Below are 20,542 nucleotides of genomic sequence, written 5' to 3'. Positions count from 1 at the left end.
TTTATAAAAGCACTGGGTACAGTCAGAAGCGCGGGAGAGTGAGAGAATTCACCAGAGCCAGAGCGGGGAGCAGAGCTGGCAGAAGGTCCGAAGCACACTGCTGAGGGGAGCAGCAGGCGGCAGGAGAGGTCTGTGCGTCATGTGGGACCCTCCTCCGGTGGCTGGGGAGCAGCCAGGGATCGAACCGGTGCTGCAGAGGCCGCGGGCAGCTTCGCAACCCAGCGCTCAACCGCTGCGCCACCAGGGAGGCCCATTTTCATCATTTCTTAAGATGTAGGCCAGGAAGACCATACAGTATATGTTCAGTCTGTCAACGATCCAAAATGACCTAGGAAGAATGTAGGTGAGTTGAGGCTACCAATTCTTTGATTAAAGTTTCTCCTGTCATTTTTTTGGCAGTTCCTACTCCGTTTTCTAGTAATTTTCTCAAAAAGTATACTTGGACAGTTTGACTTTTCTTGAGTATATTCTAGATATTGCTTTATTATCTTCTGGCATTGAATGAAGCTGTAGAGAAATCTGCTACCAGTCTCATTTTATTATATAGGTGACTTGGTCATTTTGTCCAGTTGTCCACAAAATGGCCTCTTTGTCTTGAATCCAATGTTACTAATATAAGTCTTAGAGTCTAACGCCTAAGTAAATTTTCTCTGACTACAGCATGCACTTTTGATATGTAGTCTTCTTTCTTTAGGAAAATCTTCTTATATTTGTTCTGTTCCATTGTTTTGGTTTTATTTATTTACATCATTGTTCCTTTTTGTATAATGCTTGATTTTTGTATAACGTTTGATAAATTTCCACCACCAAATCACTCATGAACCATCACCACAGTCTCTTGTGCTCTTCCCTCCCCTTAACTGATTCCTCTCCCTGTCCCTTCCCTGCTGTATTTCTTGGATTTATAGCTTGCCTGCTAGTTTTGTCTTTTTTTCTTGACCCCTTGTTTGGTTTCCCTATATTTTTCTTTTTCTTTTTTTTTTTTTTAAGATTTATTTATTTATACAAGCTCTGGGTACAGTCAGAAGCGCAGGAGGGTGAGAGAATTCACCAGAGCCAGAGCGGGGGACAGAACAGGCAGAATGACGAAAAACACTGCTGAGGGGAGCCGCTGGCGGGGCAGGAGAGGTCTATTGCACCATGTGGGACCCTCACTGGTGGCCGGGGATCGAACTGGTGCTGCAGAGGCTGCGGGCAGCTTCACAGCCCAGCGCTCAACTGCTGTACCACCAGGGAAGGACCATCCCTATATTTTTCTTATAAGTGAAACCAGTTGGTATTTTTCTTTTTCCTTCTCAGTTATTTCGCTAAGCATAATCTCTTCCAACTCCATCCAAGTTGCTGTGAATGGCATGAGTTTATCTTTATGATAGCTGAGTAGTATTCCATTGGGTATATATACCATATATTCTTGATCCAGTCATCAGTTTTTGGGCATTTAGGTTGTTTCCATAGCTTACCTTTATAAATAGTGCTGTAATACATATAGAGTGCAGGTTTCCTTTCAAATTAACGTTTTTGTGTCCAGTGGGGAGATTCCTAGCAGTGGAATTACTCGGTCATGTGGTAGCTCCATTTTTAGTAATTTGAGGGTCCTCCGCACAGCTTTCCATAGTGGTTGGACCCCGTCTGCATTCCCATCAGTAATGTAAGAGGGTTCCTTTTTCTCCTTCTCACCAGTATTTGTTGTTGTCAGTTTTTTTAAATCAGTTTTACTGATGTGACGTGGTATCTCACTGGGGTTTTGATTTGCATCTCCCTGTGATGTTGAGCATTTTTTTTAATGCCTGTTGACCATTTGCATTTCTTCTTTGGAGAAGTATTTTTTAGCTCTTCTGCCTATTTTTTGACTAGTTTGTTTATCCCAGCTGTTTACCCATTTTCTGCCCATTTTTTGACTAGTTTGATGTAATCCCAGCTGTTTACCTTTCTTTTCATTTTCTTTGCTTTGGGGGATGAGTCATCAAAGATGTTTCTGAGACGTATGTCATGGAGTGTTGTGCCTATATATTTTTTCTATATATTTGATGGTTTCAAGTCTTATATTCGGGTCTTTTATCCATTTTGAGTTGGTTTTTGTACATGGTGTGAGGTAGTCTAGTTTCATTCTTTTGCATGTAGAAGTCCAATTTTGCCAGCACCATTTACTGAAGAGACTGTCCTTGTTCCAGTGAGTATTCTTTGCTCTTTTGTCACAGATTAGTCGACCAGTCTATGGCTTTATTTCTGGGTTTTCAATTAGATTCCATTGGTCTGTGTTTCTGTTTTTGTTCCAGTATCATGTTGTTTTAATTATTATGGTTTTGTACTATAGTCTGAAGTTTAGGAGTGTAATGCTCCATTCTTCCTTTTTCAGTCAGAAGAGCTTTCACTAATCAAGGTTTCTTTTGTGGTTCGATATGAATTTCATCAATATTTGCTCTATTTCTTTGAAGAATGCCATTGAGATTTTCATTGGAATTGCACTGAATCTGCACATTGTTTTTGGCAGGATGGCAATTTTGATAATGTTAATTCTTTTGATCCATGACCAAGGAATGTCTTTCCATTTCTTTGCATCTTCTTCTATTTTTTTGTCGATGTTTTGTAGTGGTTTTTTTTGTGTGTGTGTGTTGATTTTGTTTGTGTTGATTTTGTTACCTGCTACCTTGTTGAACAGGTTTACTGTTTTCATTAGTTTTTCTGTGGAGTTTCGAGGGTCTTCACATATATTATAATACCATCTGCAAATAGTGATAATTTTACTTCTTTCCTTGTGTGCATTCCTTGTCCGTCTTTCTCTTGCCTAACTGCTCTAGCCAGGACTTCCGGTATTGTAATGAAAACCACTGGTGAGAGTGGACATCCTTGTCTTGTTCAGATCTTAAAGGAAAGGCTTTCAGTTTTTCACCATTAAGAATGATAATGGCTGTGGTTCGTCATAGATGGCTTTTATTATGTTAAAATGTATTCCTTCTATCCCAGGAATTTTGAGGGTCTTCATCATAAATGGATGTTGAACTTTTATCAAATGTTTTCTTGGCATCATGTGATATGATCATACGGATTTTCTTTTTCTTGTTGTTGATGTGGATTCAGTTTGCAAGGGTCTTACTCAGGATTTTTGCATCTGTGTTCATTAGGAAGACTGGACTGTAGTTTTCTTTTTTGTGCTATCTTTGTTTGGTTTCAGTATTAGTGCAATAGCTTCGGAAAACTGTATTTGGCAGCATTCCTTCTTTCTCAGTTTTTTGAAGAGTTTTTATAGGATAGGTGCCAGTTCATTTTTGAACATTTGGTAGAACTCATTTGTGAAACCACCTGGACCTGGGCTTTTGTTTATGGGGAGGGTTTTGATTACTGTTTCTGTTTTGCTACTTGTAATTGGTTTGTTTAGGTTTTCTATCTCTTCTTTACTCAGCTGTGGATAATTATATATTTCTAAGAATTTGTCCATCTCTTCTAGATTGTTGAACTTGTTTGCATATAAATGTTCACAGTAACCTCTGATTATCCTCTGGATTTCTGCTGTCTGTTGTAATGTCTCCTCTTTCATTTATGATCCTATTTATTTGAGTTTTCTCCCTCCCTATTTTCCTTTGTGAATCTGGCTAGAGGTTTGTCTATTTTGTTTATTTTTCAAAGGTATTTTGGTTTTATTTTTTAGTGACTCCAATTATGTGTATGTTGTCTCTCTTCTGTCTTCTCTAAGTATAAGGAATTCTCTGAGGAAACCTTTAATCTCTTTATTTCTATTTTCTTTACCTATTCTTCATATTTCTATTCTATATGCCCCTTGCCTATTCGTCTTTAGGTCAGTAGTAGATTAGTAGTAATCTACTAATCTAGTAGTCTACTAATCTAGTACATTAGTCTTCATTTCTGAAAGTGGTACTATTTTTCTTCAATTTCTTTGCTGTGTTTTCCAGTTTCACCTGCTCCAATTATTCGGCCATCTCATCTTCATTCTTAAATTTATGTTTTGTAGTTTTCTTCAGTTTCATGTTTCATTAAGCCATTTAATTCCTGTTAGAATACTGTGATATAACTGTCAACCACTGCTCCATAAAGAAAGTTTTGCTGTTTTTTTCTTTTTATTGTTTTTGTTAAAGTTCCTCTAAAAATTGGTGTTTACTGTTCCTAAGTTTTTCTTCTTTAACTTAATTGAATTTCCATAGACAGACAAGAAAAGGTTCATAGAAAAAGGTGAAGTTGTTGTTCAGGGACTCCTCCCTCTATTGCTACTGAGTTGCATGGCTTCTTCAAAATATGGTGCTTATGTGAAGTCATGCCATTTCTTATTCCATGAACTTCATCTAGTTTAGTGGGCTTCTATCTCAAGATCTGAGCTCTCATAGTTACTTCACAGGCCATTTCAAAAGGAAACACGGTCCCACTTATAGTGCTTCCTGTACTTTTTAGAAGATGATACTTTCTTGACATCTACTACTCTGAACCTTTCTGGACACTTTTCACATGTTATTTCACTAACTCCCACACTGGCTGCCCTCAGGTCAATCTCTGCCCTGCTCATGACACTTACTGCTATGATATACCTCTGCTAGACTCCCTTTGCATATCAAGTTCTCCCCTACTATATTGTTGTGGGTTTCAGTACAGGTTCTGAGCATTTCAGTTATTTTTGGCTAAACATACAAAGAATTGGGAGTTGTAAGTTTTCCCTGGCTCCTGGTTTTGCTGACTGTGTGGCTTGTGGTTTGCTTTATTTTGTTTTTCCTTACCTTTTTGTTTGGCTCTCACTGTTCCTACAAATCACAGAAAATAAAAATGAGGAGGGCTTTGGAACTAAGTTACCACTATGTTTTTATGAAATACAAAGTCTTTGAATTTTAAATTCATTCTTCTGCTAATCAGTTCTGCTAATTAGTTGAAAATCAAGCATTATTTAATAGAATCTAGCTTTAGGAACATCCGATTTTACTGAAGTTGAGAGAAACAGGCTACATATAAAGACAACATGAATGTTATATTCAGATGCCACTAAGATCCTCTTTTTTCAAGCTGTAAAAATGAAGCCATATATATCTTTTATAAAAGAAATCTGTAACTACTTAGAAGCAAAAAAATAAATTATTTCCCTAACAATGTTATCTGCTGATGTTCTGTTTTTAAAAGATCAGAACCAGCCTAAATTTTTAGAGTTATTTTCCACATGAACAACAATGAGGATATCAGCAGGGAGTAGTGCACAGCTTTGCATGCAGAGTTCACTAGTATAGAGCCAGCAGAAGTTTCAAATTCAATCAGGGGAGTACTTTGAAAACTAATGTATTTTCATTCCCACCCCCTATCTATTTGATAGGCATATAAACCATTCCTCTTTTCCTTACCACTGTCTTAATACTATGGAAATATGGCAGTAGGATAAAGCAATGAACCAACAATAACCTGTAAAGATACAATAAAGACTTCAGTTTTAACCCCTACGTAATACTTTACCCCTAACCTAGATTCTGTCATAATTCCTGCACCTCCCATTTCTCAAGTAGTAGACTATGCTATGTGCATTACTACATCGTTACAGATTTTCTTAATACCTTTTTCTCTGTGTATTCCAAAAAAATTTTGGACATGGGTTGAGTTGAGTCAAATTGACTAAAAAATTCAAAATAGTTAGTGTTTTATTTTGGGTACTGAGATACACTGATAACAGTATTCAAAGATAACAGTAATAATGATACTGACGGACATAATGAGAGCTACATGCGTATTAATATTAAAATGGCTTACTATATTGCATGTGTAGTATTCTCATCTACAACATTATTAGGTGACTTCTATTGGTGCTGTGTTTAACCTTAATCTAAGTCAAATTTCTGTTTTATAATGAGTTTGTGGTTATATACTAACACAGATATACCTCAATTGAATTAAAGTTCTAGATTCCAAATTTTTGAACTCATAAAATAATTTTAAATTTCTTCTGGGAATGTAGAATAAAAAGCTTTAAAAGAGCTCATTGTTATTATGATTATTGGATAATTACCATATAGCTAAAGTGGTTTTCTTAATATGTACTCTTTACATCTCTCTACACTGAAGTTTTTATAAATTAATAATTGTATTCTTAGATCTTAGCATTTTATGCTGCACTAAATAAAGAAATTTTTTTTAATAACTTATTGAAACAATAGTTATTTTTATTATCTGTCATAGGTAAAATATTTGCAATGGAAATCACCAACTCAGCAAACACATGATATAAACTCTTAACAAGAGTTACTGAGCACTAATTAATTCCACCATATATTTATCTGTGCACCAAACCTGATGATCAAACACCAATTTCGGTCCTCCATCAGCAGCAGTATCCTCACTGAGTAACATCCATGTGTTTGTGTCAATGTCATAACGATAGAAGTCACTTTTCAGAGATTTGCTGTTCCTCACAGAGGAATCCAAATAACGCCCCAAGGTGTAGATTTGCCTTCGCTGAATGTCAATGCACATTTTATGACATGATCTGGCACTTGGACCATTCTGTAGAAAGAAAAAGAAAAAATTCAAAAGTCAAATAACAGAAAATAAAATAAAATGTTCTTTTGTGTTGACTTTCATTAAACAGTTTGCTCAGAAATTCCTATGAAGTCAAATAATGTAAGTCCAACACTAGCTTTAAATCTCCAAAGAAAAGTAAAAGAAGGGCGGGCTTCCCTGGTGGCGCAAGGGGTTAAGACACAACCTATGAAGCTAACCACAGCCACTGCAGCATGAGTTTGATCCCAGGTAGGGAGCAACCCACATGGCGCAGCAGACCTCTCCTAACTTGCCCGCTGCTCCCTTCAGCAGTGTGTTTTAGTCAATCTGCCTGTTCTGTTCCCCTCTGTCTCTGGTGAATTCTCTCACCCCCTGCACCTCTGGCATACCCCCATTGTTATATACATAAATAAATAAATCTTTAAAAAAAAAGTAAAGTAAAAGAAGTAATAGGAGACATAAATTTTACCAAGGAAATGTTTTAAGTTATTTTTTAAAAACATTATTTATTTATGCATACAAGAGCTGGGGTACAGGCCAGAAATGCAGGGGGCGAGAGGACTCACCAGAGACAGAGTGGGGAACAGAACAGGCAGACTGACTGAAATACAGTGCTGAGGGGACCAGCAGGCGAGACAGGAGAGGTCTGCTGCACCATGTGGGATGCTCCCTGGCTGGCCAGAGATCGAACTCGTACTGCAGAGGCTATGGATCGCTTCATAGTGCGGGCCACCAGGGAGGCCCAGGAAATGTTTTAGGTTTAACAGAAGGATGATATGACTATTCTGCACCATGTCATTCTGTTTATAACACATATGGCTTCCACCATATATTCCATTGCATTTTAGTCATTTGTGCATGGAGCTTAATTCTCTAATACATGTACTTAAGAGTTAGGTTAAGTACATGGATTACAGTAACATGTAAAGATACATTTGATCTCTTAAAATATTTTTACATTTCTCATTAGAATTCACCACAAAAGAAGGACTCCAAGGATATTTAGAATCATTGAATTTCATAGTTTAATAAAATCACTACTGTAACATTCTCTTTTATAAATGAGGAAACATAAGTCCAAAGAAGAAAGCTATCCTCCTAAAAATTAGTAAGCTGGTGACAAAAGGAGAATGGGATTTCAAACCTTTGATTTTTTCATCTACCTTTTACATTATATAACTGACCTCAAGAATGAATAACGTAGCTTCATTAAACAACCAGAGAAGAAACAAATTACAGTTGATTTTAAAAAAAGAACACAAAGTGAGAAGAATTAGATTAATTGAAAGGGGAACAGTCAAGAGAACTAACATTTATTAAATATCTCTGATATTCTGTCTATGCTATTACTATTTATGTGTGTGGGTTTTCATTTTATCCTTAAAATAATTCTAAAGAGAAATACTATCATCTTTTCACAGATATTAAGTAATTTTTCTACAATCACAAAACTAAGATAGAGAACCTAAGCTCTAATATAAAAAGGGACAAACACGGTGCTCTTCCACTACTCCAGGTTGTTTTTTCTACAAGGGAAGAAAAACATAAGCAAAAAATAAGCATGAAACAATGTGTGTAGTTATGACCTATGTCAAGAACACCTGTGCAGAAACAACAGAATTGAAGTATAAGGAATAAATGGGAAGCCTGGTGAATGAAAAAAGGCTGGACATAACTAGAGCAGGATATAAAATTAAAAAGCAGTATTATATGAAGAGTAATATAGGATTATTATTTAGATTAAATGAAGAAGCAATGACATTCGGCAGGAAGAACAGTTTGACATTAATGTTATTAATGCAGATATGAATTTGATTCAAATTTACAATTTAGTATTCATACTAATTCCTATTTTAAAACTTATTTTTAGGGCCTCCCTGGTGGCGCAGCGGTTGAGCGCTGGGTTGCGAAGCTGCCCGCAGCCTCTGCAGCGCCGGTTCGATCCCCAGCTGCTCCCCGGCCACCGGAGGAGGGTCCCACATGGCGCGCAGACCTCTCCTGCCGCCCGCTGCTCCCCTCAGCAGTGTACTTCGGTCCTTCTGCCTGCTCTGCTCCCCGCTCTGGCTCTGGTGAATTCTCTCACCCTCCCGCGCTTCTGACTGTACCCAGTGCATGTATAAACAAAACAAACAAACAAATAAATAAATAAACATGCCTCTATAAAATTAAAAAAAAAAATAAAAAAAAATAAAACTTATTTTTAAAGATGTTTGTCAAGGAAAATCTTCATTAGATAAGGCTGAAAATTTTTATTTGAGAATGGATTTCTTCCATAATTGTAATCTAAAAAACAAAGATGGGACAACAGATAATAAATTTTTGTTGTATTTCCTAGAGTGTGAAATTTGAAATTATTTGAAAGTATTTCTTGTTTCAGCTTAATTAGCGAAAGTGCTATAGCAAATTACACCCTAAGAAGAAAAAAGAAAATATAAAATAGAAACAGAATAGAAAACAGGCAAAAATGGAGAAAATTAACAAAGTTCGTCCTTTGAAAGATTAGTAAAATTATAAACAACTAGCAAGTCTAATTTTTTTAAAAGGAAGAGAAAAATTGCCAACATCAGAAATGAAAGCAGGAATAGTACTAGAGGTTCACTAGAAATTAAAGAGAAATTAAGGGACTACTGTGAAAATTGTTAATTTTAACAATATAGATAAAATGGGCATAATTCTTGAAGAATATAATGACAAAAGCAACACAAGATGAAAGGGAAAATCTGAATTCATTATTTCTATAGAAAAGCTGAATTCCTAATTAAAAACTTCCCACAAAGAGAACACTAGTCCCAGATAACTGCATTGGTACATTTTATCAAATACTTAAGGAAGAAATAAGTATCAACGTTATGCAAGAACTTCCCAGAAAGCACAGGAAAAAACCTCCATTTTAACATATTCCTAACTTATTTCATGAGGATGACGTAACACTGAAAACAAGTAACAACAGTATTATAAAGGACGAAAAAGAAGAGAAGTAACACATAAGCAGCTTGTATTACTGACAAACAGAGACACAAAACTGGTCTTTAAGAAAATAATAACAAATAGAATGCAGCAATATAAAGGATATTTATCTAAATGTGGTTTATCTCAAGAGTGCAAAGTTGATTTTCATATAAATAGAATAAACAGAATAAAAGGAAATAAATATTAATCTTACCTACTTATATACAGAAAGCATTTGATGAAATTTAATGCATAGTCTTTTTTTTTTTAAAGATTTATTTATGCATACAAGAACTGGGGTACAGGCCGGAGGTGCGGGGGTTGAGAGGATTCACCAGAGACAGAATGGGGAGCAGAACAGACAGATCTACTGAAATACACTGCTGAGTAGAGCAGTGGGCGAGACAGGAGAGGTCTGCTGTGCCATGTGGGTAGCTCCCTGGCCAGCCGGGGATGGAACTTGTGCTGCAGAGGCTACAGATAGCTTCACAGTGCTGTGCTTAACCCCTTGTGCCACCAGGGAAGCCCTAATACATATTCTTGAGGACAAACAGCAAAAAGGAACAGAAAAGAAAAAAAAAAAAATAAAAAAAAATAAAAAAAAAAAGGAACAGAAAAGAACTTTCTCAATCTGATAAAGAATATATGGAAATCCTAAATCTAATTTTTTTCACTGAATGGTGACATCTAGAAATGCTTTCCTCCTAATATCTGAAACAGATCAGGATGTCTATCCTTACCATCTCTGTTTAACATCACACTGAAAGTCCAAGTTGTTGCAATAAGGCATTAAAATATAAAATAAAAATTTATCACAGGGAAAGAAAAGTAGAAAGGAAGACATAAAACTGTCTCTATTCACAGATGACATGACTATTTGACACATCCTAAGAAATCAACGAAGAATTATTAGAAATAATGAATGAATTCACAAGTCACATGATATAGAGGATATTAAAAAACTAATGTCCTCCCTATTTGCAGCAATGGAAAATTAAAATTAAGTTTCATTTACAGTAGTTTGAAAAACAAAATATACTGAAGACAATTTAACAGAAACATCCAATACCTTTAATATGAAAACTTCAAGAGTGCTGAGCAATAATGAAGAAGAGTGAAATAAAAAAATTATAAAGAACAAACAGGTCTTACAATCCCTGACCTCAAGGAGTAGTCTACTGGTATATGAATAAACCAAAAGACAGTGGAGCAGAATATAGTGTCCAAGAGAGATATATATTTACACATTATCAAATGATTTTTGACAAAGAGGTCAAAGCAATCCAATGGAGAAAGAAGAGAGGGAGTATACAGAACTCTCATAAATTTCTGGCAGGAATACATAATGGTACAAACACTTTGGGAAAAGTTTTAAGTTTCATCAATGGATGCTAAAAGGTGAAAGTATGATAATTAACAGAATATTCCCATAATCTCAAAATGTCTCCCCACAAATTAATCATTAATTATAGACAGGGACAATATGGTGGGCATTTCCTTAACCAGTTGACCAAAACTAACATCAGATAAACCGACATTATGTGCCATCTGATAGGATACTCTTAGGAAGACCCACTGTCATCTACATGGTGTTCATGCTAAAAATCCAATCCTAAGGAAGTATAAGACAAAACCAACTGAAATATTCTACCGAAAAACTGTCCTATGTTCTTCAAACATGCCAAAGTCAGTAAAAATAAGGAAAGATGAGGGAATTGTTCCTTGTTGAGGAAACACAGACTGAAATGCAATGCATGATAGAGAACTGGGTTATGAGTCAAGGATGGAGGTAGGGGGGGTAGCAGAGGGACATATATAAAGGACATTACTGTGGCATTATTGGTATAATGGTCTACATCTGAATGAAGACTGTGGGTTAAGTTAAAACATCAGTTCTGAGTATATTTTGAGGGTTTTACTGACACTTCAGGGTTCCCTCAAAGTAAAAAATTCTTTTCATTCTTATTTTCTGATGAGTATATGCGAAACTTTCCAAAGGCCACATATATGACTTTGGATATAGGAACAGATTGAACGCAGAAGCAGATTATGAATCCACTTCTCTTTCAAAAAAAAAAAAAAAGATTTATTTTTATTTATGCATAGTAGAACAGGGTGTAGGCCAGACGTGTGAGGGGTGAGAGGATCCACCAGAGACAAAGTGGGAAGAACAGGTGGATCCACTGAAATACACTGCTGAGGGGAGCAGTGGGTGAGACAAGAGAGGTCTGCTGGGCCGTATGTGTGTCGGCTCCCTTCCTGGTGATCAAACTCAGGCTGCAGCAGTGACAGCACTGAGACTTAACCCCTATGTCACCAGGGAGGCCCACTTCCCTTTTATTAGGCCAAACATTAAAAAGATTTAGAAAACTATAAAACAATGCTACTTGCTGTATAATGTGTTGTCTCAAGGAAAAGCACCCATGCGACAGTTGCAAGCTGACCTAGCTGCTTTTTCCAGGGATCACTATATGTACTTGAAAGAAAACTCACAATCCAAGCATATTTATGCAAACATTACAGTCATGGCAGAGATATTCTGAAAAATGAATGAAGTATGTCATTTTGAAGGAAAACAACAAAATTTATTGTCAATGATAAAATGCACATTTTAAGCAAAAATTAGAATTTTAGAAAACTTCTAACTGCCACCTTTCTAATACTTAAAAGGACTTTTCCAGTTACAAATGTGGGTTTTTATAATATTGTATAATAAAATATGTCAACATTTGGAAGTTGTGCATAACTCAGAGAATCAATATTTTTCAGTGACCGATACCAGGATTAAAAAAAAAAAAACATGCCTGGGTAAAAGATATACTTAAAAGAGTAAGAGAGACCAATGGATTTCAATGTAACATAAAAAAAAAAAATGTAAGTTGATAGGGTTTCAGAGTTGATAATACAATTTCCTTTAATAAACAACCACTTGCCATTTTGGGATACAAGATCAAAAAAGAACAGATATAATATCTGAAAAGGCTATCAAAAGACTACTCTCCTTTCTAAAAACAAACCTATGCATGATCCAGTTTTCTTCATATATTTCACACAAAACATATCTAAAGAGATTAAATTCAGCAGCAGATATAAGAATCTAGCTATCTTCCATTAAAGGAGACATTAAAGAGATTTTTAAAAATGCAAAACTGAAGAAAAATATATTTGCAATAAGGCATTTTAAAAACCTACTTGTATAGCTACATGAGTACACAAAATAATTATTCTCTTTAAGCACTGGATCATTCATTATCTTTCAATCTTAAGTGTGTCAAGAAATATATTTAAGTAAGATAATGTGACTTAAATCAATTTCAATTATATATCATACTTTTAAAAACACATAGTGTGGTATATCATCAAACAGTAACTTTTACTCACTGGTACAAAAATAAAATTAGCTATATGAAATGTTCAAATTCAGTTTTGGAAAGAATGTGGATTTATGTTAAAGTCATATATTACCTACCATTAAATTCATTCATAGATCACCAAATGATTTTTAGATGTCTCTATGAAGAAAGTAGTAAGTTACTTAAGCCTCAACTTAAGTACTTGGTTACTACTTATCTCTACTGACTTAAATAATTACTAATTATATTCTAAAAGTAACTTTTAACATATGTAAAGTGCTATAAAAATATCCATACCCAGCTTCAAAAGGAGAATATTAATATTACCTGAAACCCCTAAACCCCTCTCCCACCAAAGTACCATTCTCCTAAATTCCATATTTATCATTCTCTTGCTTTTATACATCATGAACTTTTCATCTAACTTATTTCACCTATTTACTTACTAAAGAGCAAGCATTTGATTCATGCTTTAAGGAATCTGGAGTCTAGGTAGGGAAACAGGAATGCAAATAATCATTATGGTAATTCAGGAATATAACAGGTTATATCTATACACCAAAAGAGCTTCTAATTCTAAGTGGGAAGTCAAGAAAGGGGTCAAGAAAGGCTTCACAAAAGTGAATTTTAAAGTGTAACTGGGTTTATACTAGAGGAAAATTGGGTGCATGAGAAAAGTCTATTAATTCCAGGAAAAACACTAATGCCAATGGACACAGGTAAGATAGTTGAATAATTTCAGCAACCATAAGTATAGCAAGCACATATCGTCAAGAGATGAGGCTAGAGAAGTAGTAGGGACAAAATCATGAGAAATCTAAAAGGATTTAAGATAAATGAATTGTTATTTTGTTATGAACATTATTATTCACACTTCCTTATGTATATCCCTTTGATGGTGCCTCCCCCTCACAATACATCCAGTGATGCTGGACTTGGGCAACCACTTCTTTTGGTCAATGGGACCAAAGCTCATGTCCACTTCATTCCCTTTGCAGCCCTAGCCCTGACATTAGAACAAGCCCTAGCTAGTCCTCAGGAAGATGAACAGAGCCAAGAAGTCCCAGTTGAAGCTATCGTAGACTAGTCAATAGTCAGCTAACTTCTCATATATGAATGAGCCCAGCCAAAGTCAAAAGAATGGCCCAGTCAATCTATAGATTTGTGAGCAAAATAAATGCTCATTGCAAAATGTTCCTCAACTTTTGTTTTTTTAATAAGCTTGGTTTTTCTTTTCTTTTTTTTTAAAATTTATACAAGCACTGGGTACAGTCAGAAGCGCGGGAGGGTGAGAGAATTCAACAGAGCCAGAGGGGAGAGCAGAGCAGGCAGAGTGATGAAGTACACTGCTGAGGGGAGCAGCAGGCAGCAGGAGAGGTCTGTGTGCCATGTGGGACCCTCGCCCGGCAGCCGGGGATCAAACCAGCACTGCAGAGGCTGCGGGCAACTTAGCAACCCAGCGCTCAACCGCTGCGCCACCGGGGAGGCCCTGTGCCTGAACTTTTGTGCATGCTTGTAACATAACAGACAAACTGTAATAGATAAAGCTGCAATAGAGACTAATGCTAACCAATGGTTTTAAGCAGAGATATCATATGGACAAATATGTTTTTAATAACTGTGCTAATGTACAGGGAATAGATTTGAGGAGCAACAATGGAGGCAAAAAAGTCTAAGAAACCATAAAGTTGAAATTAATGTCAAAAGAAATGGAAAGAAAAAGATTTCTGACAGGCATTACTGAATGCTAGAACTGTTAAAACCTAGACACTAGTTAGATGCACTCAATGAACAAGAGGCAAGATTTGAGGATGAATCCTTGTCTTAGTGTAAGAATAATTACAGATGCAATCAACCTATATTAAAATAGTTAAAAACAAATGTTAGGCATTTTTTAAGATCTGTATTTTTGTTGAAGATAGAAATAGTCATTTCAAAAAATGGAAGTTTAATTGGAAAAGGTTACTTTTGTGGGGATAATAGAAATCATAATTTTAAGGTATCTTTAAAAAGACAAAAATTACCCAAATGATTAATCACTGAAATACAATGGAGAAGCAAGAAACCAATTTTCTAGGATTAAAGATATAGCACCAGATTTTTTTCAAATTGCCTTTCTAGATTAAAATTAGTGGGTTTTGAATTAGATCTCTTTCTCCTTTTGATGTATAGCTACTACTGCTTTCTTATAGTTTATTTTTCACCTTGTAATGTGAAACTGTGGATAGAGGGTACAATAAAAAATCCTGTATGTGCTTTATACAAGTGTGTAATTATGCATTTATTTATTTCAAAGCCACAAATCCAGGTCATTTTTATTCAGTAAGGAAATGTTTTATGTATATATGTATCAACACATAGACACACCCATACATACATGCATAGAATTTTAATTAAAATACAAATCATTTGTGAACATATTCAAATAATGAGGGACCAAAACAGTTACCAAGTGAGATCAAAAGAAAATTTTTTAGGATGATCTCAAATTAAGATTAATGCTCAAAATAAGACTAAGTAGAAGTGTCACAGACATGAGAAAAAAAGACAGTTATACAATTATGTTTCTGGACTAAAGTAAATAACTGAATGATATGAGAACATTATGTCTATTGACCTCTATAAAAGAGATTTGCTCATATACCAGTAGGTAAAAAACCAGGCATAGAAGCTAGAATGCATTAATACTAAAACCAGTCTTGTTCACCACAAATTCTTAAGCTATCACTGCTGATAGACAACACAATACAAATCACCTAAAAAAGAGGCATATGCCCACACCCTGGTATCATAACACAGACGCATGAAAAGTGAGAACTTGCCTCTTTCTCAGTGTCTCTGGAGAGACATGTCCACTGGTTCTCCTTCACACTGTACGCCCAGAAGTCAGCAAGATCTTGTGTTCCATCCCATCCACCAAACAAATAAACAGTCTCTATAAAAATTAGGAAAATATATATAAAAAAACAAACTTAAGGTACATCTAAATAAACTTTAGAATGAGGTTTTTACAAAACGTATACCAGACTAGCATTTCTTAAACATAAGTGGACAGAAAGGCTGCTACAGAACCACTATTTTGAGAGATTTATAAAAATACAGATGGCATTCCCTAAGATTCTAATCCTATAGTCTTCAGTGGGTAAAAGGAATCTATTTTGAAAATATCCTAGGTAAATCTGACATGTAGCCCCTTTAGGAGTATCTATGTTAAACTATGAGAAGCTTACATTGACTAGCTTAACAAGGTAGCTTCAGGTTATAAAAATATAAAAGCAGGAATCTCAGAGGGATACAGGGTAAAATGTAACAAAGACCTCTAGTTACTTCTGGGGGGGGGGGAAGACATTAAAATTGTTTTCTATCTATTGCAATACCAAAAACAATAGTTAAAACTAGCTGTGAGTTAAAGTTAGGTATCTTAGGAATAAAGACATGTACAGCCTTGTATTCCCATGGAAACTTGGGGAAATTTTTCTGAATATATTGTGGTATGTTTAACTCCTCAAAAAATCAATCTTTAAAAGTCATTTTAGGTAACGAGATTTGGTTTCTTCTAACTCTGAAAAATTATTTTATCCAGAGACCTTATGTTGGTGAAAAAAAACCTGATTTCTTGCTCAGTGAATAGTGGAAATCTTTATATAAAGTCAGCATATACAAAACACAACAAAGCAAAAACAGACAATTATAAATCAGAGACATACTGCAGGGAAGGAGGCGGAAGAGGGATCAGAGGGAGGGAAGGAGGAGCACAGGGGACTGAGGTGATGGTGCACCGATGCATTGGTGAAGGAAACTCTATGGGGACTACACCTGAGGGGGTGGGGGGAAGCAAATATTGTTTAAAAATGAACAACAATGTAAAAAAAATTTAATAAATAAAAAAGAATTCAGAACAAGGTGAAAAAAAAAAAGACTGTATAGCATCCATCTTTCTTTATATAATAATTGGGCCTTTCCTTCTCTCAAATATTTTCTCCCTTTATAAAATGCCTCATGTTTACTCATTGTACAAAGTTACCAATTACTTTTTTTTAAGTTCAATAGGAAGTACTGGGAAACTATAAAGCCATCTACTCTCCAATACGCTACCTATATCTATGTATGTGGAGACTGTTATCTAAATTATATTCCATAGTGAAAGGTTACAATTCAAAGTGCACCTAGAAACACCGTAACAGCATTTTAAACTTTTTGCTATTGAGAGTTGGGCTATCACCTGAGATTTTTGTCATATTTTCATAAGTTTTTAAGTGAAACTCCATTATCTCCCCAATAACCTAAGGAAATCAAAATAGTGCTTTTGGATAAGGAAAGATCCAAAACCGAAACAAGACTGATTTCCAGTGCTAACTGGATGATCAAAGAGATCTCTTAATGTCCACAGGTCTGTTTCTTCATTTATAAACCTGTCCAACACAAACATCATTTCTACCTTGAAAACTTGCTCCAAAAAAAAAAAAAATAAAATTGCACTTACTATTACAGATGCAGTACGAACAATGTAAGTGTATCTGATTCCACCTCTAACTCAGTACCTAAAACATTTGACTCTGTATAAATGTGAAATAATGGGAATTATTTTGAACTATTAAAAAGCTGTCATAGCTCAGATCTATAAAAGAATCCATTATCATCAGTTAACTTTCTGTTTGCCAAATGGTACGTAGAATTATACAGAGAAAAACAATTAAAGAAATTTCATCTGATTTAAAATTTATTTGCCAAGAGCTCACTATAAAGACAATTAACCCTGATAAGTTCTGAAGCCTAGAGAAAGAGGGAGGTATATAACTAAAATAGCAATAGCAATTGACCTTTTGTTTTATAGTGTTTCTGGGCACCCTCTGGATAAGGTTACCCTGGTTCATTAACTTTAATAACCCTTCCTCTCGGGTTCTGGGTTCTCAGTGTTCTTTCTGAAAAGCAGGTCTCTTTGTACGCATAAATTCTCACAGCAAAGAAAACCCACATTTCCACAACAGCCTCATTGATAGCTGAGCAAAATAAAATCTGGCACAGAACAAGCATCCCAATGGAATTAAGCCAAGATGTCATTCTTGTCTGTGAATGCTTTGTGGTCCCAGTTGAGATTTAATAGTAAAACTCAATGAATCAGATGGAAACGGGACCTTTTGACATACCTGAATGAAATGCATAACAAATTTTTTAAGTAAATCATCTAATCATTTAAGTTAAGTCATTCACAGATCTATTATTATCTAGAAAGAAACACCCAAAAAGGTATTATATAATGCATTAATGATATAAAATCTTTCAGAGAGAAGTAGGAAAATAAAAAGGGAAAATATTAACATTTGCAACAGCGTGGTAAATTGGTCTACTGGGTGTCCATTCTCATGCTCATTAGTTATGTAACATTTCATGTACATCTCTGGGGCTGTATAGTCCTCGTCAAGCAATGTTCTTTCTCTATATTTTTTTCTTAAAGGAGCACAGGCTATAGCATTATCCATTTCTCCCAGCATTTGGAGAAATGATCAGTCTATTTTTTTTGAGTAATCTGAAATGGCAAGGCACTCTAGAGAATAAAGAGAAAGAAGACATAGTCCCTATCTTCAAGGAGCTCACAATCTAGTCAAGAATATAAAAGAAGTATATAAATCACCTTATTGGAGGGTAGACTATGCCATAAGAAAGATAAAAGGCACTGGTGAGGTTCAAAAGAGAGAAGAGTATACCTGGTGAGGAGACTTGGGGAAAGTTTCATGATGACAGTGTTATCTGACCTATGTATCAGAAGGTAGCTTTGCTGGCATAATGAGAGACAGAGAAAAGGACTTCTAAAGCAGAGTAAAAAATACAACAAAGAAACAGAAAAAATAAATGAAAAAAAAAAATAAAAGTATTTTAAAAGATTTGCCAAGAGTCAGGCAGATCTCAGATAGAATCACAGCTCTATCACCACAGAACGTGATCAGCAAATTCCTAAATCATTGATTTCCTTACCTCTAAAATGTAACACAGCACCTATCTCATAAGGCTATTGTGAGAAAGAGACCTCAGGTCTCTTTAACCTCTAAAGTGGTTAAAAACTGCAATAACTAAATAGACTGTACAATGTAAAAAGAAGAACACAAAGAGCAGTAGGTGAAGATTAAGCTTAAAAGACAGATAGTGGGCAGATAATGAGAGGGGTTAAATGACAGTATAAAGGCTTTAAACTTGACTCCACAGCCAAGAGAGTAGCTACAGAAGACTTCAAGCAGAAGTAACATAAGGTCAGGTCTGAACACGCAGGATATAGGACTAACTGAAAAAGGGAAATCAGGGAAAGGGAAGGAACAGAAGAAAAATGACCAATAAGAGCCTGTGTTCAAAATATCAAACCACTTCATTGAGTTAAATTAATCAACCAAGCTTTCATTACTTTGGCCACCAAAAACAAAAATCAACCATATTCTTTGGTATAGGTATTTCTGGTATCAGCAGTAAGTAAATCCTATAGATTCTAACCACCAACCTACTCAAATACACTAAAAACAAGTCAGAAATCAGTATCTGCTGATATATTAGCATCTGCTTCACTGCACAAAGAAGCAGACTTTTTATTTTATGAACCCAATTACGGTATCTATACTCTTATGAGTAAACCACCCTGTGTTGATTGCCCAATCCTCCACAAGATGGCACACTATTTTCATAATTAAATCAAATTTTCCACTTTGAAACAGTGTATGTAGAATGTACACACTACGCAATTGATAAAATGTGAGCTCAAACTTAGGCAAAATCCCTGTGTCAAAAGAAGAGGAAGGAGAAGGGTTACTCGGCTAGTGAAGGATGTTAGCTCAACTCTTTGTAAATAAACCAGAGAAAAACAAATAAATTGAAATCAAAAAACTTTTTTTAAGAAATACAAAGTTATATTCAAGACAAAAAAGGAACACTCGCAGGATATTCAGTTTAAAAATTTAATCCTTCTGAGAGTGCATTTAGTCAAACCTTAAGTTGACATGAGGACTTTTGAAGAGAGAAATAAATTAGAAGAGGAGAGAGGTTTTACAGGCTCTTTAACCTTACCTTCTTTAGTCATTCCCTTGAATTCTCATGACCCAGCAGATTATCAGCTGCATTCATCTGCCTCCCTTTTAAGATAGAGCTATATCCTTACATAAAGCTACTATTATAAAACTATCTAGAGACAGATCTTCAGGAGAATTCAATATTTATATAGTCATGTTTTCTGATAAATTGCATTTTCTGCCTATGACAATATACTTTGCATTCTTAATTGCCTGTACTTCAGAACTCTTCTGATAACTGCATGAGAGAAAAAGATTCATATCATACTTAGCTACAGAAATATAGCCATATGAATTGATTTGTAGTTAACCATCAAAACCCATGTTGAGCTACTTTCTTCAAAAGTTTCTTTATGGAATATCAGGGAAAGCCATATGTTGCACTGCTTGTTAAAAAAAAAAAATAAAAGCAATTTCTTTCTTTTTTTTAATTTATACAAGCACTGAGTACAGTCAGAAGCGCGGGAGGGTGAGAGAATTCACCAGAGCCAGAGCAGAGAGCAGAACAGGCAGACTGACGAAGTACACTGCTGAGGGGGGCAGCAGGTGCTGCAGGGGAGGTCTGCTGCGCCATGTGGGACCCTTGCCCGTGGCCGGGGATCAAACCGGTGCTGCAGAGGCTGCGGGCAGCTTCACAGCCCAGCACTCAACCGCTGAGCCACCAGGGAGGCCCAAAAATGAAAACAATTTCATAACATTGGTATAGCTTTCCAC

General features: G+C 35.6%; 1 protein-coding gene across 1 annotated transcript in view; it reads right to left on the bottom strand.

The window, feature by feature from the left end:
- Positions 1 to 20,542, bottom strand: part of MKLN1 (muskelin 1) — a gene marked incomplete at both ends in the record, with an annotated part of 130,020 nt that overhangs the window by 40,219 nt on the left and 69,259 nt on the right. The window contains 2 exons of the mRNA XM_084230956.1: positions 6,268 to 6,480; positions 15,602 to 15,714. Coding sequence (XP_084087082.1) covers positions 6,268 to 6,480; positions 15,602 to 15,714 — 326 coding nt within the window. The remainder of the gene's footprint in view (positions 1 to 6,267; positions 6,481 to 15,601; positions 15,715 to 20,542) is intronic.

Source organism: Talpa europaea, assembly GCF_964194135.1.
Source record: "Talpa europaea genome assembly, chromosome: 3".
NCBI classification, from domain to species: domain Eukaryota; kingdom Metazoa; phylum Chordata; class Mammalia; order Eulipotyphla; family Talpidae; genus Talpa; species Talpa europaea.
The sequence above is the reverse complement of the archived record's forward strand: the minus strand, read 5'-3'. Positions and strand labels throughout refer to the sequence as shown.